The 27951-nt window shown below is 44.3% G+C and overlaps 2 protein-coding genes across 2 annotated transcripts in view; one reads left to right on the forward strand and one right to left on the reverse strand.

Moving 5' to 3' along the window:
- Positions 1–18: 18 nt before the first annotated feature.
- nt5dc3 (5'-nucleotidase domain containing 3) lies at positions 19–17094 on the forward strand. The gene is made up of 14 exons (XM_080002266.1): positions 19–370; positions 1051–1235; positions 1790–1864; positions 1966–2021; positions 2587–2677; positions 2768–2902; positions 6763–6823; positions 6922–7024; positions 10978–11079; positions 11828–11909; positions 11989–12075; positions 12794–12934; positions 13220–13284; positions 14027–17094. Exons 1-14 carry the CDS (start codon positions 94–96, stop codon positions 14277–14279), a joined length of 1713 nt encoding a protein of 570 aa, XP_079858392.1. The 5' UTR covers positions 19–93; the 3' UTR covers positions 14280–17094.
- Positions 17095–25931: 8837 nt separating this feature from the next.
- Positions 25932–27951, reverse strand: part of LOC307231519 (A-type voltage-gated potassium channel KCND2-like) — a gene marked incomplete at both ends in the record, with an annotated part of 35165 nt that continues 33145 nt past the window's right edge. Inside the window, one exon of the mRNA XM_080002265.1 lies at positions 25932–26097. Within this exon, the coding sequence (XP_079858391.1) occupies positions 25932–26097 (166 nt within the window). The remainder of the gene's footprint in view (positions 26098–27951) is intronic.

Here is a 27951-nt window from a genome sequence, read left to right on the forward strand (position 1 = left end):
CGGAAGTGACGTCACGGGTCGCGGCAGACAGCGCGGTTCGCGTGTTTACAGATCGGCGGCGGTGCGCCCGTCTCTCCCGCACCCGAGGCGGACATGGCCTCCTTGGCTTCGTCCTTACCCGCCCTCCTGAAGAACGCGCGCCGCGCTCAGAGGTTCCCCGGCCTCTGTCGCGCCTTGTCGGGGCAGCGTCTGGGAAGCCGCTCGCACAGGACCGCAGTCGCCGAGCCACCAAGACGGTTCGGACGGGTCGGGGAACCCGGGGCTGGAACCCGACCCGGCGGCTGCAGGGGGTTCGGCGGCTCGCCCGGAGGTCCGGACACCACCGGGTGGATGTGGAAGGTTTATAACGACGCCAAGAAGCAAACTGAAGGTATGCACACCGACACAACTGACACCCGGACTCTCAAGGAGGGTGGGAGGGTAAGAGAGGCGCAGAGAAAGTGTCCCCGCTACGCACGGTTTCACCCATTGCGATGTCGGTCTGAATTCGATGAATCTGAACCAGTCAGGAATGTATATGAAACAGCCATTCAAAAATATTTGTGTTTTGTATGCGCTCCTCTATATGCTGTTTCCGTTTTTTGGTGGCGGGGTCCGCCTTTCCCGGCAAGGATATAATAATATTCACGGCATATTCGCAGAAAATATCAGACTGGTGTGAAAACATCCATGAGCTCGAGTGACCTAAGGGGAAAAAAACAAGCAAACCAATCGATCAGAAAAGGGCAAACTTTTGAGGAAAGAATTTAACTATTTTAGAGCAAAGACAAGGGTAAAAAAAACAAAAAACCCTTGCAGTCTCAAATTTAGAATTCTATAAACGAGGCGATTTGTCATTATTAGGCCTTGTGAAATCAATTTTTACTGGAATGGATTACAATTACCTGTTTCGACACTTTTCAAAATGTAAAATCAACCACAGCAATACTTGCTGCCACTGCAAAAATCCACATATTGTCAGGTCACATTTTCTTCTTCTTATTATTATAATTATTTTTTTTAACTTGCTTTTACTGGAAGTCTTGTCCGACCTGCTGTTCTTCTTTCCAGACTTGATCCCTGCCATATCAAGCAACTTTATCAACCCCGACACCATCTTCGCAAACAACGAAATGAGCCTCAGGGACATCGAGATTTACGGATTTGACTACGACTACACCCTGGCGTTCTACTCCAGCCACCTCCACACCCTGATCTTCGACATTGCACGGGAGATCCTCATCTCAGAGCACAGGGTGGGTGTTGGGTTTCTTACAATATCTGCATTTGAAATATGTCACCGTGGGTCTTCATTCAAGTTCATCGTTGCTTTTACCTTCTCTTGGGGTGTTTAAAGGGATACTTCAGTCTTTTGGGAAATTTTGCTTTTTGTCTATCTCAACCAGATTCTGACAAAAAAGGTCAATATTAATGTCTACCTGGTCAGTGTCCTCCTTGTCTGTCCAGACTCTCATTCCTAAAAGTCCATTGTCAGTGTCCTCTTAAAGAAAAAGCTTTACACTCAATGGCTCTGGTGTAGTTGAAGAAAAGAAGAATATGCATCGGCAGCAAATCCTCCTCATATCAATTTAAACAAGCTAAGAGCTGAGGGAGACCGTATTGATCCTTACATCATACAGGCATTATACAGGCAGCACATTCCTTATGTAGATCATTTTTTCTCGGTGTCTTACCGTATTGTTATTGATCTGTTGTTTAGAAATGAGATTAAATAACCCGCTATTTTTGTGCTCTATTGCACAGAAAATCTAACAACTTTGCCTCCACTTTTAATACCTCTTGTGTTCAGTACCCAGAGGCCCTGCGGGAGTACGAGTACATCCCCAATTTTGCTGTACGGGGTCTGCATTATGATGTCCAAAAGGTGAGTGAGTCGTCTCTCAAAAAGTTCAGTTTCTGTAGCCCAGAACGCGGAGTGCTTCCCACAGTATTGACTAATTTAAACATTGAATAATCTCTTTTCAGGCGCTGCTGATGAAGATCGATGCTTTTCACTACATCCAGTTGGGAACTGTGTACAGGTATCAGTGAACATAAATGTTCCGGGGTAAAATATGTAGTGGCTTTTTCCGCAAACGTTGTTTAAACTAAACCAGGACTAAACAAATCCTACTCAACTTAATCCAGAATTTAAAAAAGCCCTTTGAGACATTGCTTAATTCAAGATTAATTCGTTTGAAGACTAGGAAGTCCTCGACTAAGGTCATGAGGGACTAGTCAGCCCTTTCTGTCTGGTCTTGGTGCTGGGTGCTGTTGTAAAGGTCGACCTGGAGGCCACATCCATTCATCCAAAAATAAACAAACAAGGCTTGAGCAAGTCTGAGACTATTTTAAACCCATTACTGAGAGAGGCCATTCCAGTTAGTCCAGATTAAAAGTGTGATTAAGTCCAAACTGCCCCACATTGTGATTATGTGGTTTATGAAATGCGAGCAATGAAAATTATGATACTATTGAAAGATTGCATGCATATTAATTATCCGTTGAACTCTTTGAATAGGACTTAAAGTTGCATATGAAGAGTTTGTAATTCCACGTTGATTGAGGAAAAAATAAATAAAAGGACCTGGTTGTTTGTTGACGCAGGGGTCTTCATCCAGTACCGGACCAGGAAGTGGTCGCCATGTACGACGGCAACCACGTTCCCCTGGAGATCATGAGCGACTTCTACGGCAAGGTGAGTGTGTTACCCCACACCTGTGACCCACGCAGAACCCCCGCATGGTGTCTCCATTACATGAAGGCTTCTGCTTCCCGCCTCCTGCAGAGCCACGGCCACACCATGAAGCAGTACATGGACATCTTCTCGCTGCCGGAGATGACGCTGCTGTCCTGCGTCAACGACTTCTTCATGAAGCACAACATCGACTACGAGCCCGTCCACCTCTACAGAGATGTAAAGGTAAAACAAACACACACATGTCTATATATATATATATATATATATATATATATATATATATATATATATATATTAAAAAATAAAAATATAAATAAAAATATTAGGGTTGCCAAGGTTCTCGATGTTACTGGTTGCCCACCGTCATTTTTATTTGGATTTATTTAAATTTATATGGAAAAAATACTTAAATAAAAACATCTAGATAATCTTTGCGTATCAGCGCTTAAGTTTATCAGATGAAAAAAAAAATGTAATTTGTAAAATACCAAAAGTGTTATAAATACTTAGTCGGACGGTAGGAAAGTGAAAGTGGCTGCTTATCAGGGGAGGAGAGCAGAGAAGGCTATTGGAGACGTTAGATTAGGTCGAGAGCTGGACCTGTCTCCCTCCATCCATAATAAGTGCCTGTGCATAATGGGCACTGATGGGCATAACGGGCACCTTTCCACAGTTGTAAAGGTCAAATGACCCTGCAATAGCTACAGGCTTTTATCGACTCCACCTCTGATCGGCTCTGATGTAAACAGGACACCGGGTTGACCCGCTAATTTTGGCCCCTTTACTGGTACGATGCGAGGCGCTTCGAAGTGTCGGATGTTGCCGTATAAATAGACAGGACTATCCGTGTATCATTCCATCATTTCATATCCCATTTAGAATCCAAAATCAAAATCAGAAGTTTTTCCCGCATGGGGGACCATGAAATGTTTTGAGTGTGGGGACTGCAGCGGGGAACCCCACGCTGGGCTCCAAGCTGCACCAGCATGGCCCCAAGCTAGTCTCCGAGCCGGAGGAATGTCTCCACTCCCTGCTGCTGAGGGACCGGTGCTTCTGCTGCTTCTACTGTAGTGTTGTCTTTCACAAACGATCCGATTCTTTTGAATGGCTCAAAATCCTTTTTTTCCCAGGTTTTACAGTTTTATGTTGTACCGTTTTGTTCCCAATCACACTGGAAACATGAAACGCCCTGTTTCCTGCATGTTCATGACATCGAAGGACTGGCATTTCTCCTGGAAATGGGAAAGGTGTCAATTAGCTAAAATTTACCCGGGAAAACCCACTTATTTTGATCATATTCTTCCATAACCAAATGGTATTTTAAATGCTCCGAGGAAGGCCAGTGGTGCACCCGAGCCCAAAAAAAAAAAAATCCAAAAGAGCTGTTTTCAAGTGTGTTTTTGCGCTTCACCACTAAAATATTATGTTTATATACCTTCTTTCTTCCTCATCTTTTATTCACATTTTATCAACCTTGACCATGTGTAGTGCTCATTTCAGATGGGGGAGCTGCAAAAAGCATAGTTAACTGTTAATAAGTGCATAATAAAGGATTTATTCAACTTAATATAGCACTGTTCTCGCTTTAGATTCGGTAGCTGCAAAAAGCATAGTTAACTGTATAGCTGACTTCTAATAAATGCTGTACATAACACTTAAACTATACTTTTATTACATTATAAAAGTATAGTTTACTGTTAATATGTGCATAGTTAACTGCTAATACATGCTATTATTAACACTTATATAGTCTTAGTAACACATTAATACTGTTAATCAGCATCTTATAAGGACCATATTAACTATTAACGCTTATTACAAGCACCTTAATATAAAGCTTTACCAGACGGCTCGCTTCATGAGCGCAGCGCTCGTAAACTCAGATTTTCAGCCACAACATTAAAACCACTGACATTTGACGTAACATTGATCATCTGGTTCCAATGGCACGATTCAAGGGGTGGGATATGTTAGGCAACAAGTGAACAGTCAGTTCTTGAAGTTGATGTGCTGGAAGCAAGAAAAATGGGCAAGCGTAAGGATCTGAGCCACTTTGACAAGGGCCAAATAGTGATGGCTTGACGACTGGGTCAGAGCATCTGCAAAACGACAGGTCTTGTGGGGTGTTCCCTCTATACAGTGGTTAGTGCCTACCAGAAGTGGTCCAAGGAAGGACAACCGGTGAACTGATAGCGTGGGGAGAAAAGTCTAGCCCGTCCCAAGAGCTACTGTAGTACATACTGCTGAAAAAGTCAATGCTGCTATGATAGAAAGGTTTAGGTGATGCATGGAACCCAATCTCCTCTCATTCAAACACAGTTTGTAGGTCTGTGTTAGATAGATACAGTTCTTTATTCATCCCTGGAGGGAAATTGCAGTGTTTCAGCAGCTCACATCAAACAATAGGCAATAATAACAAAAGCAATACAAATAGAAAAAATGGCAATATAAAATAAACAATAAACCAAAAAAAAACCCCCAAAAAAACAATAAACCTCTGTAGCAACCAATCACATTCTGACAAAAGTGGGAAATTGTGCAAACATGCATAAATATATTATCTGTACATATACTGTATGTAACAGGGTGAAATCGGAGTGGTTACAACAATGTAGTACGTCACAATACAATGATATATTGTGCGGTGGATTTAGTTGAAGCTATGATCTGTGCTACAGCATGACAGTATTACACCACAGTATTTAAGTCCAATACTACATCACAAATTCCCGACACAATTAGAGTGAACACTCTGACTTTGAATGAATACGAATATGAATACTGAATACAATAAGTGATTTCTATGGTTAGATATGATTTAGTGTCTGGTCGGGGAGATAACAGTGAAACTAGGATCCAAACACTCAATGGAAATTCTCTATCTGTACTAACGACTTGTCAATGAAATAATGGGAATATTTGACTATTAATCACTCCCCCCACCGGAACCTCACGAAGAACCCCCACGCGGTCCCTGGACCACACGTTGAGAACCGCTGATCAAGATAACTCTCTGCAAAGGTTTCCAATAATATGGGCGTGAACGTGTCCACGTGAGCTCCAGCCTCTCCGCGTGTTTCTGTCTCGTGGTTCTATTTTCATCCAGTCGAAGAGGAAAGCAGTCGTAATTTTAGCTGTTTAAAAAAAAAACAACAAAAAAAAAAACCCGGTATCTAATTTTAGCGAGCGAGCCTGCATCTGCTCTCCAGTGACTCTGCTTCAGAGGAGGCTGCATTCTCCTCGCGGGGCGGCTGTCAGGTCCTGCGTGCGCGCACCGCGCTTCTGACGGACCGCCCGCCATTAGAATCCCGAACGTTCAGCGCATATCCCACATCCAAGGACGCCAGACCCTCTGCGGCTCTTCACTTTGTGCCCCTTTTCCCCTCAAACGAGTCTTTCAGGAGGGTCCGTTGGGGGTCTGTCGACTCGATGAGCGTCCCGGTTGTTTCGGTTTCCTTCTGATAATTCAGATAATTTGCAGAAAATGAAAAGGGCCATATCTGGCTTTGTACCCTCCATCAGACTTTTAAATATACACATTACAAACCTTATTACAGTCCATTTGTATTCTTGTTTTTTTAACTTTAATATCTTGGGTTGTTGTCTTGTGGTGGTCTTATATTGAAAGTAATGTACGCTGACGGAAAAATATAGTTGTCAGAATTAGAATTTGTAATATTAATCGTAGCCGGATATCGTACTATGACTATGTGACAAAATCAAGTGTGATGATACTTTTATACAACAGTATAAACAAGGCTATTCATAAGATAACATAACACTATATTCATTCCGGAAATCCACGTCATCGAATATAAGTCGAATATTTTTAACATTTGAACACTGGCCGTCGAAAAATCGAAACCCGTGTCTAATTTTGTTGTTTTTAAGATCTCACCACCCTTTGTTCTTTTTGTCCTTTCTTTCGGCGATGTGATCCTCTGTGTGTGTGTTCTGTAAAAACATCCTTTATTCCACTGAGCAGGGCTGTAGCAGGGGCTGAATACCAACATTGTCTCTGTAATCGCCTGGATCCTGTGGCTGAAGCCTCGGCTTTTTTTTTTTTCTCCCTCCCCCCGCAGAAGGCCATCGGAGAAGTCCACGTCAAGGGCATCATGTACCGCGCCGTGGAGGCCAATATCGGTAACCATCTTCCTTTTGCTTTGGCCTTGTTGTCAGAGAATGTGCGAGTGTGAAGATAAAGCAGCGCCTCTCCGTCTCGGTCCTTTTTCCTTCTGCAGAGAAATACATCTGCTACGGCGAGCACAGCCAGGCCGTGCTGAAGAAGCTCTCCGAGAACGGGAAGAAGATGTTCCTCATCACCAACAGCCCCTTCGACTTTGTGTGAGCTTTCCATATGTTTCCCCGTACACGGTACAACCAGAGCACCTTTTCTGTAAAACATTTCCGCTTTGCAAAACAATACATTTTCAACGCGGTGGACCTGCCGTTGAAAACAGCAGATGTCGACTCGAGGAACCGTCGAGGTTGCCGCCGTTTCCACGGCAGTCTGAGCAGCAGAGTCTGCCAAAAAGCCTCCAAACGTCCGCGTTGTCCCCTGGTGGGGTTATTCTGTCCCCATGGAAACGAGCTGGAACTTCTGTCCAAAGTGTTGAACGTACACACACACACCCACACACACCCACACACACCCACACACACATGCACGGGCGCGCACACACACACACACACACACACACACACACACACACACACACACACACACACGTCCTGCTCCAATAAGAATGTTAATTAATTTTGTGAATTGAGGTTTGCGTGTGCATGGGAGCGATGGAGAACCTGTTTCATGGACCCCGTCCCGTCCTTAATTGCACTTGTGCTAATTGTGAACATTACCTCCAGAGTTCAAATTAATTATATTGTCTATTAAGTGATTAATTACTGTCGACGACTAAAGTTGTTAAACGCTGTTGTCTGACGCTGGACTTAAACGCTTGAGTCAATTCGCCTCCAGGTATTATTTTTTATTTGTACCCATTAGCACTTTCTGATATCTAATTCAAATGTTTTTAGCTCTCATTAAAAAAACAGATAATTCCACGGAATGATCCGTTGTGAAAGCTCCACCACTTTATAGCTGTAGTGATTTATTTTTTATTTTTTTAATTACACGGTTAAAAGTACTTTCGAGCCGCAATTTATTCAAATAGGATAGAAATCTACATGTGTAATTGCATTCCAATGTGTATATTATGGGCACCATGTTCCATAAATATTTCAACGGTAACTCTGAATAACAGAATGTGATATAATGAGTTATTGCAGCGGAGGAAGAGCAGAGTGGTCTGCGAGGGGTAAACATCAGAGAGTTATTACCTCATCCCTTCATCTCTTTCGTTATTATTCTGCCGGGGTGATGAATGGACAGATTGCCCGCTTTGGAAAATAACACAGATGTATGGAAACCTTCTGAAAAGCTTCTAGCGCCAACAATATCTTAATGATCGGGAATTGATCAGTTTAGCATTTTGGCAGTGCGCCCAGCTCATTTTCAGGACGTATGACAAATTCAAATGCACATACTCCAAACATTAATGGGTTTACAGTACATTAGAAATGTTTGCTGGCACAAGATAAATCCTGGGGGGAAGAGTAATGTATGGGTGAGGGTGGCAGACTGCAGACCTTGGAGACTACGGCACTTGAAAACTGTTCAAATTCCTACTTCCCCACAACACGCGACCAACCCCGGTATAAATTACAACCAGAATAAAAACCCATAAGAACGGGACGTGGAGGCCAAGGCATCCCTCCATGTTGTTCCATCTTTGGTGGTTGCTGTGGTTCATCCTGTGGATCATAGGAAGCATAATTAGCCGTGTTTGTATGTGTTTTACTCCCCAATGTAACAACGGCAGCTTATGGTATCATAATAATCACTCCATAATGTCCATTCACATATTTTGGATAGAATAACTCTTCTCTTCAGTAAAGAGACCACATTTTGACTATGATTTTTATTATTTCATTATTTATATGACCGTAGGATTTTTATTTATTTTTTATTTTTTAAGGAGGTTCCTTGGCGCAAAATCCTCGCTGTCTGATCTGTGTGTGGGTGTGTGTTCTTTACAATCCCGTCCAATCTGTAGTTGTCGCGGCCAAGTGACATATGAGGGGAGCGGGTGGAAGCCCCCGTTTGGTCCCCCGCTCCCTGGAAAGAGGAAGTTAGGGCTGCCCCCTGGAAATCCACCAGGCTAATCATCAGTCGGAAACCCTGAGACTGAGGTTCTTTTGTGCATTACAATAACAGGATAAAACAGATAGAATCCTGCAAAATGCACAGTGATAACATATCAATGGGGAATTAAATAAGGGGAAACCATAAATATATTTTTATATGTGTGAATCGTCCACGTCCGGGCACGTTCACAGTTCTCCGTGCGCCCCGATCAGGGAAAACCATGCCCTGTTCCCCCGAATAAAACAACTAAAAACAGTGTGGGGGCGGGGCACGGGCACGACTCGTTAAGATTTTAGCCTGCGTATTATGCGTGGAGAGGGGGCGACCGGGGAGAGAGTCACAGAGAAAGTGTCCCCGTTACGCAGGGTTTCGGTCCATGAGTATTCAAGAGGTTTATTTGTCACATACATATGCATACTTTCTTTCATACACTACTCACAAAAAGTTAAGGATATTCGGCTTTCGGGTGAAATTTCAGGATGAACCTAAAATGCACTATAACCTTTTTGCGCAACTTGCTGTTCTCTAACAAGGAGCTGAACGGCAAAATTCACAACAGGTGTTTGATCCATGAATCGACCAATACATTTCCTGGTTCAATTAGAATTGGTATTTAAACAGTCCTCTTCATCATGCGGTTCACCTTTTGACATCATGAGACCAAGACGACACCAAACAATTGATCAACAGTACCTCGCCTTGCGAGGCTTCAAACAGGATGTTTCTTAGAGGGAAGTGGCCACTGAGCTTAGAGTGTCACAGAGTGTCATCAGCAAGCTGCAACAGAGATACAGAGAGACTGGAAGAGTCACACAAAGGCATAGAAGTGGACGTCCTTTGGCCACATTCCACACTGATGAGCGCTTCATTGTGAACAGTGCCCTGCGGAGCCGGACGATGAATGCCACTCAACTCCAGGCACATTTAAGGGAGGTGAGAGGCACCCAAGTGTCATGTCAGACCATTCAAAACCGTTTACATCAGCGTGGTCTGCGTGCTAGACAACCTGCAAGGGTACCTGACCACACCACCAGGCACAGGCATCATCGTCTTGCATGGGCCAGGGAGCATTTACGCTGGAGGAGGGACCAGTGGCCTCAGTGCTGTTCTCTGATGAAAGTAGATTCACGTTGAGCAGAAATGATGCCGCCAACGATGTCGGAGACATTAAGGAGAGCGCTACGCATCAGCCACTGTTGTCACCAGACGAGCCTTTGGTGGTGGTGGTGTTACAGTGTGGGCAGGTGTGTCTAGTCAATACAGAACTGCCCTACACTTTGTGAATGGTACAGTGACAAGCCCATACTACCTGAATAACATCATTAATCCAGTCATTGTGCCCCTGCATGACACAGGCCTAATTTCATCTTCATGGACGACAATGCTCCAGCTCATTGAGGTCGCACCATTAGGGAACGGCTGCTGGAGACTGGGGCACCTCAAATGGAGTGGCCTGCACTTCCTCTAGACCTGAATCCCATAGAAAACCTATGGGATCAGCTGAGTCGCCGTGTAGAGGCTCGTAACTCTGTACCCCAGAACCTCAATGACCTGAGGGCCGCCCTTCAAGAAGAGTAGGGTGCCAGGCCTCAGCAGACAATAAGTCGACTTGTGAACAGCATGAGACATCGTTGTCAAGCTGTGATTGATGATCAAGACCACAGGACAAGTTATTGAGACATTGACATTTTTTGTTGTGGTATACCTACCACTGTTGTTGGCATTTGTTTCAATAAATTGTTTAAGATGAGGAAATCACCATTGCATGCTTCTACTTAAATGCCCTACTTTCATGATATAATATCATTGTAGCGTGAACTTTTTACATTTTGCATAAATTTCACCCAAAAGCCAAATATCCCTAACTTTTTGTGGGTAGTGTATATGCAGTGAAATTTCGAAGTAGACGTAAAATAAAGCAACCTACATCTAAGGTAGAAACAACGGACAACATCAGCGTTCGTACTGAAATGGGTCGCTAGTTCTGTGTTTAAAATGTCAAATGGAAATGAAAAGCTAAGGTTTTTGGTCTTTATAGGGGATCCTGATACTGATCTCTCCAGTGAATGTGCTGAACTGTGTTTTCTCTCAGGGACCGAGGGATGAACTACATCGTGGGGAAGGACTGGAGAGACCTGTTCGATGTCGTCATTGTGCAGGCCGACAAGCCGGGCTTTTTTAACGACAGGAGGAAGTAAGTGTGCCGTGTGCCGTGTGCCGTGTGCCGTGTGTGTGTGTGTGTGTGTGTGTGTGTGTGTGTGTGTGTGTGTGTGTGTGTGTGTGTGTGTGTGTGTGTGTGTGTGTGTGTGTGTGTGTGTGTGTGTGTGTGTGTGTGTGTGTGTGTGTGTGTGTGTGAAAAATATATAATCTTAATGTTATACATTAATACATACATTTGAATATACGGAACGACTCAATAATTACTCAGTATTTTGCCAATATGTTTCTGAAAGAATATATGACTTATCATAGAATTACCATACTTTATCTTTGTCTATTATTCAAGTTTATTTTAAATACATTATGAAATGATATATTCCTGGAAAACATATGTTTATATCACTTGGCCCAGAATGCAGATGCAGTTCTTGCAATTTCCACCTGAAACTATTGGGAAACACATGATTAACTAAACTAAACAAAGAAAAACTGGCTATGACAATATGTTTAATCTCCATTCACGGAAAATATGTATTTCTTAGTGTAAGTTTTTTTTTAAATGCTGCTGCATTGACGTGGTGCTGCTCTGCAACAGATTTGTTTTTGTAGTGGTGGTAGACAGCAATACAGCATAAATATAATGGAATACGTGATATTCCTGGATTTTTTCTCGCCTGTGTTTGCTTTTTTGATTTCAGTAGCGTTTCTAAGAAAATCCAAAATAAATGAACTTGTTACACTCGTCGCTGTATTGCTGATTTGAAGGCCTTCCCTTTCTCCAGACCATTCAGACGGGTGACGGACAGCGGGGCGCTGCTCTGGGACCGGATCCACCGCCTGGAGAAGGGACAGATCTACAAGCAGGTGGGTGGAGGTGGGGCCTGATATGGAGCATCATTTTGGGTTTTAATTTGTCGTTTTAAAACCTTGTGCTGCGCTCCAGGGAAACCTATACGAGTTTCTGCGGCTGACGGGCTGGAGAGGCTCCAAGGTGCTTTACTTTGGGGATCACATCTACAGCGACCTGGCTGTGAGTCACACACACACACACACACACACACACACACACACACACACACACACACACACAGACTAATAACTGGTAAAAATCCATTCTGAAATCAAATGTGTTTTGATGGTGTACGAGTGAGTGTTGAAACAGAAAAATACTTTTAGAATGTCAAATTGACATTATAGTCGGACTCATCTCCTTTTGTTGATTTAATGGATAAAAAAACGTTATTTATATAGCCCAAAAAAATCCAGGAGTGCTGTGTTTGTTGCAGTTCCAGAGTTCACTTTAGCGAGATTAGAATCAGGATCAGGCTTTCTCTGTTTGTCAGTGACTCATTTCATACAGAGAACATGCAGAACGTATAGTAATAAAAATTCAATTAAGATATAATAAACAGTATTTACAATCAGATTAGGTTTTACTTAATCTCCCTGATCATTTATACTCTGTTTTGTACATTTTCTTTACTTACATTTCCTGATTCAAATTAAATTTTTTAAAGAAATCATACATTTTTTCTCATTTTCGTTTTAAGATTTTGGAGTCACTTTCACCTGGTTGCTTTAACTCGTCTAACTTTTTACTTTTATTTACCTGCACTGTTACTTTTTTTGCACAAAGTCACTCGCTGTGAGTCATTGACAAACAAAACGTAGAGACTTAGAAACCAGTGTTGCTTCTGTGGGGAACCTCCTGGCGCCTCAGAGCTAAGCGGGTTTGCTCCGTTTCTCAGGACCTGACGCTGAAGCACGGCTGGAGGACAGGTGCCATCATCCCCGAGCTCCGGAAGGAGATCAAGTTCATGAGCACGCAAGAGTACGTGCACATGATGACATGGCTGCAGGCGCTGACCGGCCTCATCGACCGCATGCAGGTCAGAGCAGCTGCAAACATCTAGATGTGGATCTGGAACAGTTTGGTTTCAAACAGCATACGAGCACAGTATAAGTTGTGTGTGCGTTTTTAATTTGTCCGAAACCACAGTATGCATCAAATAGTGTGAAAAGTAGCAGGATGACATTGTACCTTGGTGAAATATTGCGGAAACTGAACACTATGTTGTAAAGTGTTTCCCTCAATGCATTGTGGGATACGCTTTACAGCATAGTGTACCACTCACATGCTTGTTTGTTTTGTTAAATCCTATTTTCTTCAACAGGTGTACAGGGACGCAGCGTCTCAAGCTGTGGTGAAGGAATGGATCCAAGAAATGGAAACCATGAGGTACATCATGATATTATATTATAGTATAGTAGACAGATAGTAATATTCTGATAGGTCAATAGAAGAGTCGTTTCTCCGTCTGAATTCACCTCCCTGTATCACTCCACCTACATACATACACTAGCTAGTGGCGCCATCTGGTGCCATCATAGAAACTACAGAATCAGAATTGTCTTTATTGACAAAATAAGTTTACACGTACAAGGAATTTGTCTTGTTGTTCGGTGCATAATGAAACATAAGTGTAAAATATGTAAAATAAGGCTGTTTTTTTTATTTATTTTTTATTAAAGCTGTACAGTTTGTGCAGGAATGTGCAAATGTTCAATCTAAAGTGTAACAGAATGTGCAGTGCTCACAGATAATAGTCCAGAAGATGAATCTGGATATTGATATTAAAATCCCATTAGAGTCCCATTCAGCCTATCTGATTTAACAATTCATGTAAATGTCAAATTTAACACAAATAACAGTAAACAGGATAGTCCAATAAAGGGTTAATTTTTTAGGGCGAACAGTTTGCTAGGTTGGCACAGTTACAGCTCTTACACTAGGCATTCTAAATATGAAATAATTTCAAATCAATATTCACTGCCAATGTGTTATTTTATTTAGTAACCTAAATATAAAATAACCGCTGACAGGATGATCTCTTATCAGTGTTACGCGCTGCACATTGTCCCCTTTAATATAATCTGTAGGTAGACTGGTTGCAAACACAGTATACCATGTCTCCTTTCAGATCGCAAACCAAGGACATCTTCAACACTCAGTTCGGGAGCCTGTTCCGAACGTACCATAACCCCACCTACTTCTCACGCCGCCTGTCGCGCTTCGCCGACATTTACATGGCGTCCATCAGCTGCCTGCTCAACTACGACCTCCAGCACACTTTCTTCCCCCGCCGCACGCCGCTGCAGCACGAGTCGGCCTTCTGGCCCGAGCAGCGGCCCGGCCACAGCCCGACCCCGACCCCGACCCCGACCCGGAGCTGAGACCGGACCAGACCGCGGCACCGGACCCCAACCCATCCCGAGACGCTAAGTACCTTCCTCTCAACAAACTGCTGGAAAAAAAAGTGTCCCGGCCCCCGCAAAAGCTACCAAACAACCAACATGGTACTCATCGAAGGACGTGAATATGTACATTAATCAGCGCAGCATCTCGCTGCTGGCGCGGCAGTGCCGTCAGAGACGCTTTAATTTGCCGTTTATCTGACTCTCAGAGTGCGTTGTCATCTGACTCATTAATATCTCTGCTAATGCTTTTTTTTTTTTTTTCCCCCGAGATCACAATCGCCTTTGTGTTTACAGCTGCAGTATGTGTGCACATAAGAGACAGATAGAAGGATAAAGTCATCGTTTATTTTCCGGTAAAACTAAAGAATATAGAATGTTTAGACCAGGAGTGTGTTTAACTGTGGTGCGTAAACTTCAGTCTATGTGACGCTTCGCCCGACGCAGAATGCTCTTCCTTTTTTCGTTGTATCTGTAAAGATTGCTCTGACATGACTGATTGGAATCCTGAAAATGAAAAAAGAAATGATCTCTGTATTTCATTTGCACTCAGCGCAGTTTTAGATTGAGTCTGTAATACAGCGAGTCGGTTTCTTCCCTCTTTAATGTCCTGACCCTCGCAGAAGGTGCTTTGATGCATTACTGCACAGTGTTTGAATTGACTTGAAGTATATTTAGAATCCTTGAATATAACGTCCGTTGTACAGTGGAAAACTCTTATAGTGATCACGTCTGTCCGGGTCAAATTGATCACTATAAGCAGATGGTTATTATAACCAAATCTTTTTTCTTTATTTCTCATGCAGATTACCATCTAATGGTATAAATGGCTCTGCGGAGCCTGACACGGGGACGCTCGGGGCTTTTATTGTTTTGTTCAATTAGGAAACAGAGGAAATACATCTAAAATAAAAACACACTGTTTTTATTAAATTGCTTTGGAGAAACGGAAAACGGGGACGCGAAGCGAAGATATCTCTCCCGCTCCATTATGCATTTACGCCACTGCTCTACGCCTGCCTGTTTTACGAATTATCAGCCTTAAATGAATTGTCACACAGGATTTAAAGTGCTTCACGAAAGTGTAAAATTGTAAGCGGATCCTTGCGAGGGCTGCGCCTCTGCTATGCAAAATCCTGACGGAGGCAACAGCACCGGCAAACCCTGGCGTAGCGGCACCACTGCAGACAGATTACCCCGAGGCAAAATATCATGGGAGTAAGGTGGAAAAAATTGAATTGCCGTAGTTTTAAAAATTCAATATTATGTATAAAAAGACCCAAAACTGAACACTTAAAGTGGATTGCTTGATTACTATGAGCAAATTATTTAAACAGCATTTGTATAGGAATGATTTTGTTCCAAGCTTTTTGATCCATATAAGCGGTTTCCACTGTAGTAACAGATTGGGTGTTTAGGAGAAGTGCACCACATCCCAAATTAATTAACCCTTCAATATTTAATGGAAATTTGTTGTATTGTTTCATTCTGCGGTTCACCTTCTGTGTGACGGAATGACCAGTTTTTTTAAGCTATGCACATCAGAAGTGTTATATTTTTAAGGAGAAGTAGATATGCCACTAGACGAACACACAGAAAGAAAAAGTTTAACGACCTCCCAGTCTGCACGGAGTAGGATGTGATGCGACGGGAACTCGCCATATTAAAAAGGGAAATGCTTGAACACCTTTGGGCCATTAGCAATAACCTCAAGGTTTCCTTGTGATTGTCGAAATTTTTATTTGGTGTAAAGTTACATTTTTAATTATAAAATTTATTTAAAGAGTAGTGGTAGTATAACCTGGCAGAGTGTGTGTCTTGTGTGTTATTCTTGGAGCCACTTTATTCATTTACAGCTGTTGAGGTGGTATTTAACATTGTATTTTATTTTCTGAAAATCAATAGTTCAGCAAGACGTCAGTGAGGGGGATTGCAGATCTGGAGTTACGAGCAAAATGTGTACAAATGAGGGGGAGATTAAAATGTCGGACACTTTCGCCAGATACTGTGATACATTAGGTGCGGGGAGGACTTTCCTGCTCATCAAATTTTTAATGAGCAGCAGAAAGTTTCCCATCCGGCATCTGGCTCCTAATCATGAGCTGGGACGTGGTTCATTTGTAATCATATTGAAAGCGATCGGCACAGCAAACAATACTTTATGCCAGTTTTTTGTTTTTTTTTCCATTGTTCTGCTAAAAAGTTTGGGGCTTCTAGCGCTTTACGTCTCAGAGGAACTCCTTGAATAGTTGATATCGTCTGTGTGAGTCATCGGGTCCCATTGTGTCTCCAATACAGATCCGTGTGTTATCAATCGAAACAATGGAAAGCTGTGTTTATGGACAACCGTGAGGCTGTGCTGTGTTTGAGTAATTGGGCTTAATTTGGATGAATTAGTGCTGAGTAATTAGCTCTGACGCAGATGAAGGTCGAAGGAACAAGCTGCAGAGTGACAGAGGCATAGGAGGAGGAAGATGACGGAGCCCGGAGGAGACTTTTTTAGATGGAGAGCGTCTGTGTTGTTGCTGCTCAGCGTCCTGCAGGGCTGTGTCTCCAGTGCTGCACTGCATCACGCCCGCTGCTGCTGCTGCTGCATAGACTTTGTAGGTGTATAATAGGTGCATTTATAGTAGGTGCATCGCATTTTGAGACTAAGCAGGGGGTTTAGTCAGGTCCTCGTCAGGCTGCTCGACTGAAACACTTTGAGATCCTCAGGAGGTCCTTCCAGGTCTCATCCAAACACTTGTAATCTTCTTTAAGCTTTTAATGCTGAACATTAAACTACAGCTTTCAATTGTGTAATTATTCTCACCCTAGATATACACTTCTTGTCTGTCTTCATAAAGACCAATGCAATACAAAAAAGCCAGGAGGACATTTTAGATGGATGGATGGATGGATGGATGGGTGGATGGATGGGTGGATGATGGATAGATACTCAATTCATCCCTGCAGAAAAATGTGCGGCATTACAGCAGCTCACCTCAGAACAGGCAATAACAATATAGTAATAAAAATACAAAAAAATATTCAAACCTAAAAATAAACAATAGACCAGTTCACCTTTGTATCAACTATTTAAAGTATGAAAGCGCTCTTGCTTTTACATTTTTAATTGTGCATGACCATGGTGCTTGCAGATCAGCAGAAACGCTATAGAAGAAGAAATTGTCAATTGAAACCTGATAAGAGCATTAAGGTGGTAGACATTGAATTCTAATAACATGGTCTAATAACATAGTCTAACAACCGTTAGACTATCTTTCTATGTAGTAGTCTTCAAAAACATGAATTGATCAATTAGAGAAACACCCCTTCCCCTTGCAATTGCCGTTACGGAGCTGGATTTGCCGGTCTCATTAATCCTTCAAATCATGTTCTTCAAATCTCATTTCCCTTATTGAGCCAGCCTCCCCAGGCAGACAGGTCTGGGATCTCTTAAGCTCTTATTCGAGATGTTGGAGCGGTTCAAACGACATCATAAATGATAAGATCGGTGAGGCGGGGGGTCAGGCGGGGGGTCAGACGCAGCGTCCCGGCCGCATCTCCGCGGAAAGGTCCATTCGTGAACCGCGGAGAGCAACGGCGCGACCTGGGCTCCCGTACGCAGCTGCCATGCCAAACCATCTCCCAACGCTCGGGCTACAGCGTCCTGTCCTTCCTCATGTTCACCACCAGGGTTCTGTCCGTCTCCCACGATGGCCTGGTGACGTTGCACCGCGCTGTCCGTCCATCCTCAGCCCCGTGAACGCCATCGTCCGGGCCTGGCCGCGTTCGACCTGATGATCACCAAGTGATCATCGTCACAATCACCAACTACGGAGGATCCTTCTTCCAGGGCTTTGCCGTCAATTATTTTGGTGAGTCGTCCTCCTAGATGCCTGTAACAGTTGGCTAGGGTTTTTGTTTTTTTTTGTTTTTGTTTTTCATTTTTTGTTGTCAATTTATCTGAATACAGTTTTTACTTTATTCATGAATTAATAAAGATGATGATTCATTTGACCGTGTTGTGCACTATGCTAAACAGAAACGATAATGGAAACCTTTGGTTATATTACTTATTTAATTAAATTAAATGTGTAGTCAATTTACTAATACTAATAGTGTGTGTGTGTATGTGTGGGTGTGTGTGTATATATATATATATATATGACCGCTTCAGCTCGATGCTGCGACACGTCAACGTCGCCGCCTATTGGAACGGACGAGACCGATCTGTAAACAAATACAAGCAAACAGGGCAGCTGCGTTATGTCTGGATAAAAATGCACTGTAACGTTTACATTTCTCAAACCATTTCAATGAGTCGTTTTTATATTCAAGGGTTTATGATCTACCTGGAGTAGATTGCTCCGCCGTCCACCATTTTCGCTAATGGTTGCACATCGGTTGATGCACTTCAAGTGACGCCCTGCCATAAATCCATCATTTTCCCGGGAGTTCGTACCTGGTGGCAGGTTTTAATGCATAGTGGTATGGAGGCCTTATAGGGAACCAATACAAACGCTGATAGTGTCATTATTCTATAGACATTACACTGTGCAATCAACGTTCACTTCATAATGACAAGTAAAAGCAAAAAAGATGTATATTGCTCCTTTAAAGGCTCCTTTAATGTTTGCCCCATTGGACTGCATTCAAGCACAGTGAGAATTTGCAGTGGTAAATTTCTCAACAGTAAAGGGTTCCGAGAAGGGAGAGATGGAGGGTTCATTTTGCCGAAAGTGTTAAATGTTGTCTTTGTCCTTGTGTTGTTGTGTCAGGGACGCCGCTCTGGAGGTCCTGTTGGGTGGACGCTACTTCCCCCGCAGGATGGCGTGCTGCAGTCTGGGCATGAGCACCCTCCACAGGCGGGGCAGTAGACTGACCAGCCCCGGCAGGGACGGCACCACCTCCAGCAAGTTGCTGCCACTGTGACTCTGCAGCACCAGTTCTGTCTTCAGGACCGCTCTACGCCCGTGAAAATGTAGTAAATTTGTAAAATGTCATATTTCTAATTAACAGGCCACATTTTATCTATGACAACTGCAATATGAATAAAATCATCTTATTATTATTATCATTACAACTACTACTACAACTACCAATAATAATACTACTAATAATAATAATAATAATTATAATTATTATTATATTCTGTCTCATTGTTTTTATAATATAATTATTACTAAAAATATACTCTTATATTCATATCATATCTGTTTTCATACGATTTATTTTGGTTGTGTGTGTCTAGGTCTGTGCATCTGTTTGCATGTGTATGAGTGGTGTGTATATGCGTGGCAGTGTATGTGTGTACGTGCGTGCACACGTCTGCGTCGTGCACTGTTACTCGAATGTGAAGAAAAGAACAAACAGTTTGTGTGAGCTGTGGTTTTACTTTCAACATCAGTCGTATGAATTATTGAACAAAGATGAACATAATACATCAAATATGCATCAGTGAACTTCTATGGTGGTGTTTCATTCAGCTGCACCGTGCAGCCCTTGTTCCTTCTAATGACTGACCCAAAAAGGCAGGACTTTTGTTTTTTTTCATCTGAGCAAAGTGGTTCGTCCACCAGGGAGCGATGTTTAAAGAGCCACCAACAATGGATATGTCATGTGATGAAAGACCAACTGGACTTTTACCAAAACGAAACATGCTCGATGAAGCTTCATAAAATATCCATTTTCCCACCCGGGGATTGGGGAACATATTCTACGTCTGCAGCCTTCTGAGAAAACCCACTAAATACAGAGCAGCTGCCTTGATCGCTACCTCTTCTTACCGTTTATTTTATATCATTATTTATTTACTACTATTAACCATTGCATTTCATATACTTTTAAAATTGGCCACTGCAGTCCCTGGACAAGGAGTGCCAATGCAATACAACAATGATACATAAGAACAATACATACAATACAACGTATACAATACAAATATAATACATAACGATACATACAATACAATGTATTCAGTACAACAATGATACATAAGAACGATACATACAACACAATGTAAAGTCACTGTCATTTTGTATGTTAATTAGCCTTGAATTATCCACAACTACTTAAGAACTTTCTCATACCTCCAACAACTCTGCAATGTACTAGAAAACGTCAATTATTTGGTGGAAAACAACTCTGTTGTTGTGAGATGAATATTTCTTACGAAACAAAACACCTGCTTTATTACTTACTGGGGTTCATATTTAGCGGAATGTTTTCAACAAACAACGGACCAATCTCCAAAAGGGAAGCGTGGTCAGAGGGATGGTGCTCGTTGATGATATAATCCCAGATTTGGCACAGCCCGTAAGCTTGCCATTTTGGAGCAAAGAGCATTTCACACTTTATCTCTGGCAAGTAGGATTATACAGTGTCGAGCTGTAATCCAGCAGCTGCCCCTTTTATTCGCTTTGTTGTTTCATGAACTCCCAAGTCATCTTTCTGGAGCGGCTGACACAAAACATTTTAGAGCAACTTTCAATATAAACATTGCGGTGTCGTGTCAATAAGTCGTTGCTTGACGCTTGAATCCTGTTCAGACAAGATTGCAATTCCACACGGACCTAAAAGGTGGAACAAACAAACCGAATAGAACGGAATGAACAGCTGTGACATACCATCTCGGTGAACCTCCGTGATCGTCACCTCTGTGATTACCGCCGAGTGCTAATGAACGCTGGCACAGCGAGGGCTCCCAGGTGACCTCTGAGGAGACCGGGGGCGATAATGAAAAAGGCGGGACGTTCTGCCCACCGCTTCGTCCGAGCCGCCGCGCCTCAAAGCGTTTTGTTTTTTTTCTCCCCCCATCGCCGAGGATCAGTTGGCTTCGGAGGAGAGAAAGAGCGCCTTAATCCGCACTCCATTACAAAAAAAAAAAAAAAAAAAAAGGGACCAAAACGCACGGGGTCGAGATGCAGACGCGGGCGACCGCCTGAGCCGGAGATGAGCGGTGAGTCGGCGGCTTCGCGGGGATCCGGGAGCAACGGCACGGCTGGGGAAGAGTTTTCTGACGTTGCCTTCCTGGCGGCAAACTGCCTCATCCTGCTGGTCACGTCCCTCGTGGGAATCGGCGCGAACCTGTTCGTCACGTGGGCGGTTTACCGCCAGAAGTCCCTGCAAACCTGGACCAACGCGCTCCTGGTGAACCTCGCCGTCATCGACATCCTTCGCTGCGCCGTCGACTGCCCCGTCCTCGTCGTCATCGTCGCGTTCGCGCACCGGAGGACACGGGTGGACGAGGCCGTCTGCACCCTGCAGTTGGTGTCGTTCTCCTTCAGCTGCTGCATCCAGCTGCTCACGCTGGCTTGCATCAGCATGGAGCGCTACCAGGCCATCGCGCATCCCTTCAAAACCAACAAACAGAAAAAACGGATCGCCCTTCTCATCCTCCTCACGTGGACCCTGGCTATTCTCGTCGCTGGTCTCTGCGCGACTTTTGTGAAGGACTCCCCCGTTTATGTGGAGTGCATGGGGTCCGAACGGGCATCGGGCCACACCTACGACACCTTCGGACTCTACCTGCTGGCTCCGCTGTGGACGGCCTGCTTCCTGGTGATCATCGGCTTTTACTCGCGCATCTTTGCGATAGTTAGAGCGCACAGCCGCAAAATATTTGATAAGGGTGTCTTTCCAGTTCCGAAGGAGGAGAAAGCGGATGAAAACAAAAAAGCAGACGCCACAGATGTTAAACCGGACCAAGCTCAGTTGGAGGAGAACCAAACAGGGGGGCAGAAGGCGGCGCCGGCAGAAGAGACCAAACAAGATGAATCAGACGCATTGAAAATCACAGTCGCAGTCGCTCCGCGGGACTCGAGGAAAGAGCCGGAGATTTTAGTTACTGGCCCAGACAATAAAGCTGACGTTCACCCTTTTATGGAGACAGAGGGTCCGGACTCCCAGTCCCCGCCTCACGAGAAGCCGGTCGCAGGAAATCCGTCCCGTGAAGACACAGCTGCTTGGCGCGGCTCGCTGACGGAGCCAGAAAACAAAGCCAGAACTCTGAACGGCGACAGTGCGTCTGAAGCCCAAGTGCAGGCTGAACCGGCCGCTGCAGGGCGGCGAGCTCGACCCAGTGCCGGGCAGGTTCAGCCCTCCGACGTTATCACGCGGACCGGCCTCAAGCTCCCAGGGACGGGAGATGAGAAACCTTCTCTCGAATCGGCGGCACAGATTGCGGAGGCCGCGGAACCGCCCGGCGCCCGTGTTTCGTCCTCCGAGCGGCTGCCAGGTTGCGCCGAACCCCCCTCCGCTACCCCTCTGCCGACAGGCCCGCAACGCGAGGGGAGCGCCCCGGAGAGCGAAGCGCCTCCTGCGGCCAAACCCGACAAGGACTCCGTTTCCCCTCAAGTGACAAACCCGGCCCCCGGGACGGCGCCGGCAGCTAATATCGACGGCGCCGTCTGCATGATGCCGTCCAACAGAGATCGGAGCAACAAAAATAAGGAAAGTAAAATGGCCAAACGCTCCGCCTACATTATCTTCACCTTCCTCATTTTCTGGCTGCCTCTGATCACAACCATCCTGGTGAACATGGCGGTTTACCACAACGGCAGCCCGCGGGTAAGACTTCACACTTGCTACTTTTTGAGACTTTATCCAGGGAGCAACACACCTTTAAAAAACATGCATCCCCATCTTTGAGTCGCTCCGAATAACTAGAACTAACTGCTGCTGCAACCTCGGCATAATGTGTCCTGCTTATATTTCTAAATTCTGTCGTTTTCAGAACAGGATCATCCAAAACGTGGAAATCCTCTCCGTCTCGGTCGCCTGCGTGACCTCAGTGAGTGACCCCATCATTTACGCCGCGGTGAATCCCCAGTTTAGAACCGAGTACTATAGTATTAGGAATAAAATTCGATCTGCGTGGAAAAAAAGATGAGACGGTGATGCCCCCCACTCACTGGTTGGCCTTGTGCAGAGGTGGAAAATTCCAGGCCCAGAAAGTAAAAATCCTGCCGTACTTTTGCTCCAACCAAACACTGATCCACGACTTGGGTGGATGCTATTGAGCAAATACACGCGGTTGACTCAAAATCCCATTGTGGAATCTTACTTTTATGGAATCCGGATTTTCCACCTCTGCTTTTGAATGGCAATAGAAATAAACTCATCATTTCAATCATAAACATCCCACAAATAATTGGTCAACCACATAAACAGCCTTCTTATGCCCTTAAACACTGAAAGTTTCCTGAAGAAAGTCTAGGTTGCTGCTACCCCCGGGCGCCACTGTGCCATCATAACCCATTTTCCTGAGATCTCCAGTGGCCCTGAAACAAGGCGCACATTCTGCGCTGGGTTAATAGACGCTACAGGGGAGTCGCCGGCTGTGTGACTCGGCCCACGAAATCTTATGATGTCAAACAAAGGGCCGCCACCAAACCCACAGCCCTCATCAGGAAACCGCCGAGGAACCTTCTGTCCCGTCTGCAGGGACCTCGTCGCGCAGGACTCCCCGCCGGGCCGCTCAGGTCCTCACACGTCCACGCGCCCCGCTGCTCCACCCGGACGGGTGGGGAAAAACACCAAAACAACACCGTCATTATCTAAGCTGGCGGCAGACCTGTTCTCCCGGTTTATCCATTAAAACCTAAGCAGCTAATGAGCACGGATCCATGGATCCGACTGTCCTCAAGGGGAGGGAGGGGCTTATTCTGTACAATGTTCTGACGCTGTTAATAGATCCATAAAATATATTGCACAAAATCACATCATACTTGACTCTTTATTTCTAGAAAACAATACTGATGTAAATCTGATGTAACTCTTCATAAAAGTCTAGTGACTCTAATGCATTTCTTGTCTGCACGCCACCTCTTTTTTGTTTCCCACGACCACCATCACCTTTTACACAAAAAATATATTTTTCTTGATCCGTTCGGGACAGAAACTCCCATGTGTAGCATGGTATGTGCCGGTGGTGGCCTGGCAGTGCATCAGTTGCGGTCAGTAAAGTGTGGATATGGATGAACGTTCAGAAAAAAACAAACAAAAAAATCGAATCAGACTGTGAAAACAAGACAGGGGTCATTTTTTTGGGTACACCAGTAGAACTTTCTTTATTCTATTCCACTTCACCAAATCCACACGATGTGGTAATTTGTCTCCCTCTGCATCCTAAAAATGTAATCCATCATGGGAGTGCTGTTGAATTCACATCGTAGAATACACGTCTCCTTGTCCTTGTATTTATTTATTTTTTTTAACTGACACACTTCCGACTGGGAGCAGACATCTTTAATTTGATAGAACAAAATCCTCAATGACAGCATGCAAGTCCTTAATTCAACCAGTTAAAAGACAGAATTAGAATGTAGTATAACTAGAAATCAGATTAGCCTTTTTTTTTTTTTTTTTTTTTTTTTTTTTTAAACGAAATATTTACAATGTTTATGAAAAATATACAAAATGGGCCTTTTTAACACAGTGAAATCTACCAAGACTCACTTTTGGAAATTATGACTCAACAGGGTCTTTTGCAATCGGTTCTGACACTCATTTTCCAATTCATCGTCTAAGGTGTACGTCTTAAATTGCGTCTTCTATTAATTTTGTTCAAGTAAGAGCATTCTACTTATACTTCTACCTGGTGATGGAAATAACATGTAATCCTGTTTATTTCGGAGTGTCGGTCGTTATCGATGACGGTGGCATCGACAAACATCTATTTCAGAATGCCGAGGATGAAAGCAAACACAGATTTAGTCATTTGCACAATTCACAAACATTTCAGGATGCATAGCATTATTTTACTCATCAGGCGATGACATCAACCAGTTAATGAAATATTCACAAACAGTTTTTCCATTCCGGCGCATTGGGACGTCTCCCGAATTTACAACAGTGACGGGGGAAGGGGAGGTGGGGGTGGGGGGGGTTCAAAAACAACTCATGGGTGCTGAAAGTGGGTGAAAACAGTGTGTAGGTAAATCGATCAATCTCATCATATTCACAAGGATGATCTTCAAGGTCCCCGAGTCCATGTGTGTGCTTTGCATTTTTCGAGGTCGACCGGGAGCGAGTCTTTTCGAAAACAGCCACGTTTTCCCTCCTTCTGGAATCGTAAAGACAGGGACATACGGCTACAAATATTCAAAAATAAAGTTTCTCTAAGCGTCGGTCGGCGAACGAGGCTCCGTGGAGTCCCATCCCGATGTGTCCTTGCTGGAGTGTGCTTGAGGGAGAGAGAGACGCCCGGGCCTCTGCCGTCGCACGGTTCCCGTCCACACCGTCCACAACGTCCACATCGTCCACATCGTCCACAACGTCCACCACGTCATCAACATCCACCACGTCCACCACGTCCACCACATCAACATCCACATCGTCTACATCGTCTACAACGTCCACAACGTCCACCACGTCCACATCTTCATCATCATCCACATCGTCCACATCGTCATCATCATCCACATCGTCATCATCGTCCACAGCATCATCATCGTCCGCATCGTCCACATCGTCCACATTGTCATCATCGTCCACATCGTCCTCCCACTCAGAGTTTGACATCAAACGAACCCACCCAACTCCATCCCCAGACTCTGTCCTCCTCCCTCCAGGCGATCCTCCCCCTCAGGTCATGGCAGGTTGATGCTCGGCGGAGTCCGTCCTCTGAGGAGACGGGCGTGACGTCTACAAGGCAGAAACCCGGACAATGTTGGAGTAGGTGATGGAGCTGGTGGAGCCGCCCCCGTCCGAGGGCGGTGCAGCCGACAGCGTCACCATGGACGGGGACACGTAGGGCTCTCTGCACTTCACCGGCACCGAGTCGTCCAGTTTGGCGTTCAGGCTGGAGCGGCTGCGAGAAGGGTGAGGGAAGGAAGGAAGAAAGCAAGGTAGGGAGGAAGAGAGGAAGAAAGGAGGGAAGGAAGGGAGGGAGGGAAAGAGGGAGAAAAGAAGGAAGGAAGGGAGTGAGGAAGGGAGGAAGAATGGATGGGAGGAAGGAAGGGAGGGGGGGGGGGAAGAAAGTAAGGATGGAAGGATGGCAGGCAGGCAGGCAGTAAGGGAGGGAGGACGGAAGGAAGGAAGGAAGGAAGGAAGGAAGGAAGCAGACAAAGTGGATGTTATGCATCTGTTTTATAGGTGTTTTAATAATGGTGGTTATAAAAGAATGGAAGATGTGTGTGTGTGCCCGTGTGTGTGTATGTGTGTGTGTGTGTGTGTGTGTGTGTGTGTGTGTGTGTGTGTGTGTGTGTGTGTTGTGCGTGTGTGTGAGTGCGTGTGCGTGCGTGTTTAGAGCAGATTACAATGAACTTTCTAAATTTGCTCGGAGGAACGAGGCCACCGCTGCAGGAGGGAACCAGGGAGCGTGAGGAGAGAGAGAAAAGCTTCGACGACCGCCAAATCCAAAATGATCAGGCTCAAAATAATGGAACTTTTATATGGAGAGAGAGAGAGAGAGAGAGAGAGAGAGAGAGAGAGAGAGAGAGAGAGAGAGAGAGAGAGAGAGAGAGAGAGAGAGAGAGAGAGAGAGAGAGAGAGAGAGAGAGAGAGAGAGAGAGAGAGAGAGAGAGAGAGAGAGAGAGAGACTCTTAACAAAATACCAGTAGGCTACAGTACTTCTTTTTTTTTTCATTTATTTGTTTCTTTGTTCATTTATTTATAAATTTTCATCATGCACCCCAACTACATTATTTGTAATTAATTTTTTTTGTAAATTATAATCAGGATCTGCATGAGCATCTTCCGCAGAAAAAAATTGTCCACCGGCTCTTATATCAGAACACTGGATTTGATGAGGATTCTTAATTTGCTTAAGAGCAAGTACTTCTACACTTTTACCTGAATAGAAATGTCAATGTGGTGCTTTCCCTTTCACTAGACTCATTATGTGTCCGCATGTTTCTACTTTTGCCAAAGTGAAAGGTCTGGGCACTTGTTGTCGCTTTGTGTGACCGCTCCTGTTAAACCGTCTTGGAGGGAGAAACATTTGAACATTTGAGTGTCGATAAATCCAAATCAGTTGCAAATGAACAGAGTGTGTGTGTGGATGTATTCAGTCATTTACATAAATAAATGCCCATAAATTTGTCACGCTGCCAATGATATTTTAGGAGAATAAAACCTGGCAGAGAGGCTGGGACAGAAATAAGGAAGCCCCAGAGGGACACGGGACATGAAAAAAACAACTCTTTTGCCGCATGGCGCTGAAGTTCTGTTGGAGGATCGGTGTTAAATATGATGGAAGAGGTGCAGTGGTGGTTAAAGTAATGGAAAAACAAAACATCTATAACGACAGAAATGAACCGTACACAGTATTTATTAAAAGACCATGAGATACTGTACGTGCGGACGCTTTGTTCAAGCAGCTACTGAAAAAAATTACGGATTTAAAAAAAACAACATATTTGGATTAACGTCGGTACTGCTCACACAGAGAGAGAGAGAGAGAGAGAGGGAGAGAGAAAGAAAGAGAGAGAGATGGGGAGATAAAGGGAGGGAAAGAGAGATGGCGAGGGAGCTAGAGCAAGATAAAAGGAGAGAGAGACTGAGAGGATGACAAAAGCAAATAGAGCAATGGGCAGAGAAAGGGGGAGAGGGGGTGATGGAGAGATAACTGGAGGCACAGAGACAGGGGGAGAGGGAGGGAGAAAAGGAGGAAGAGACGCTGAGAAGGATAAAAAAAAAAAGGCGGAGAGAGGAGGGGAGATGA

The sequence above is a fragment of the Zeus faber genome, assembly GCF_960531495.2.
Source record: "Zeus faber genome assembly, chromosome: 6".
Classification (NCBI taxonomy): domain Eukaryota; kingdom Metazoa; phylum Chordata; class Actinopteri; order Zeiformes; family Zeidae; genus Zeus; species Zeus faber.

Coding starts and splice junctions, on each gene's coding strand:
- nt5dc3 (XM_080002266.1), top strand. CDS start 94: ATGGCCTCCTTGGCTTCGTCCTTACCCGCCCTCCTGAAGAACGCGCGC. Junction 12,076..12,793: donor ACATCTACAGCGACCTGGCT/GTGAGTCACACA, acceptor TCCGTTTCTCAG/GACCTGACGCTGAAGCACGG. Junction 12,935..13,219: donor GCCTCATCGACCGCATGCAG/GTCAGAGCAGCT, acceptor TTTCTTCAACAG/GTGTACAGGGACGCAGCGTC.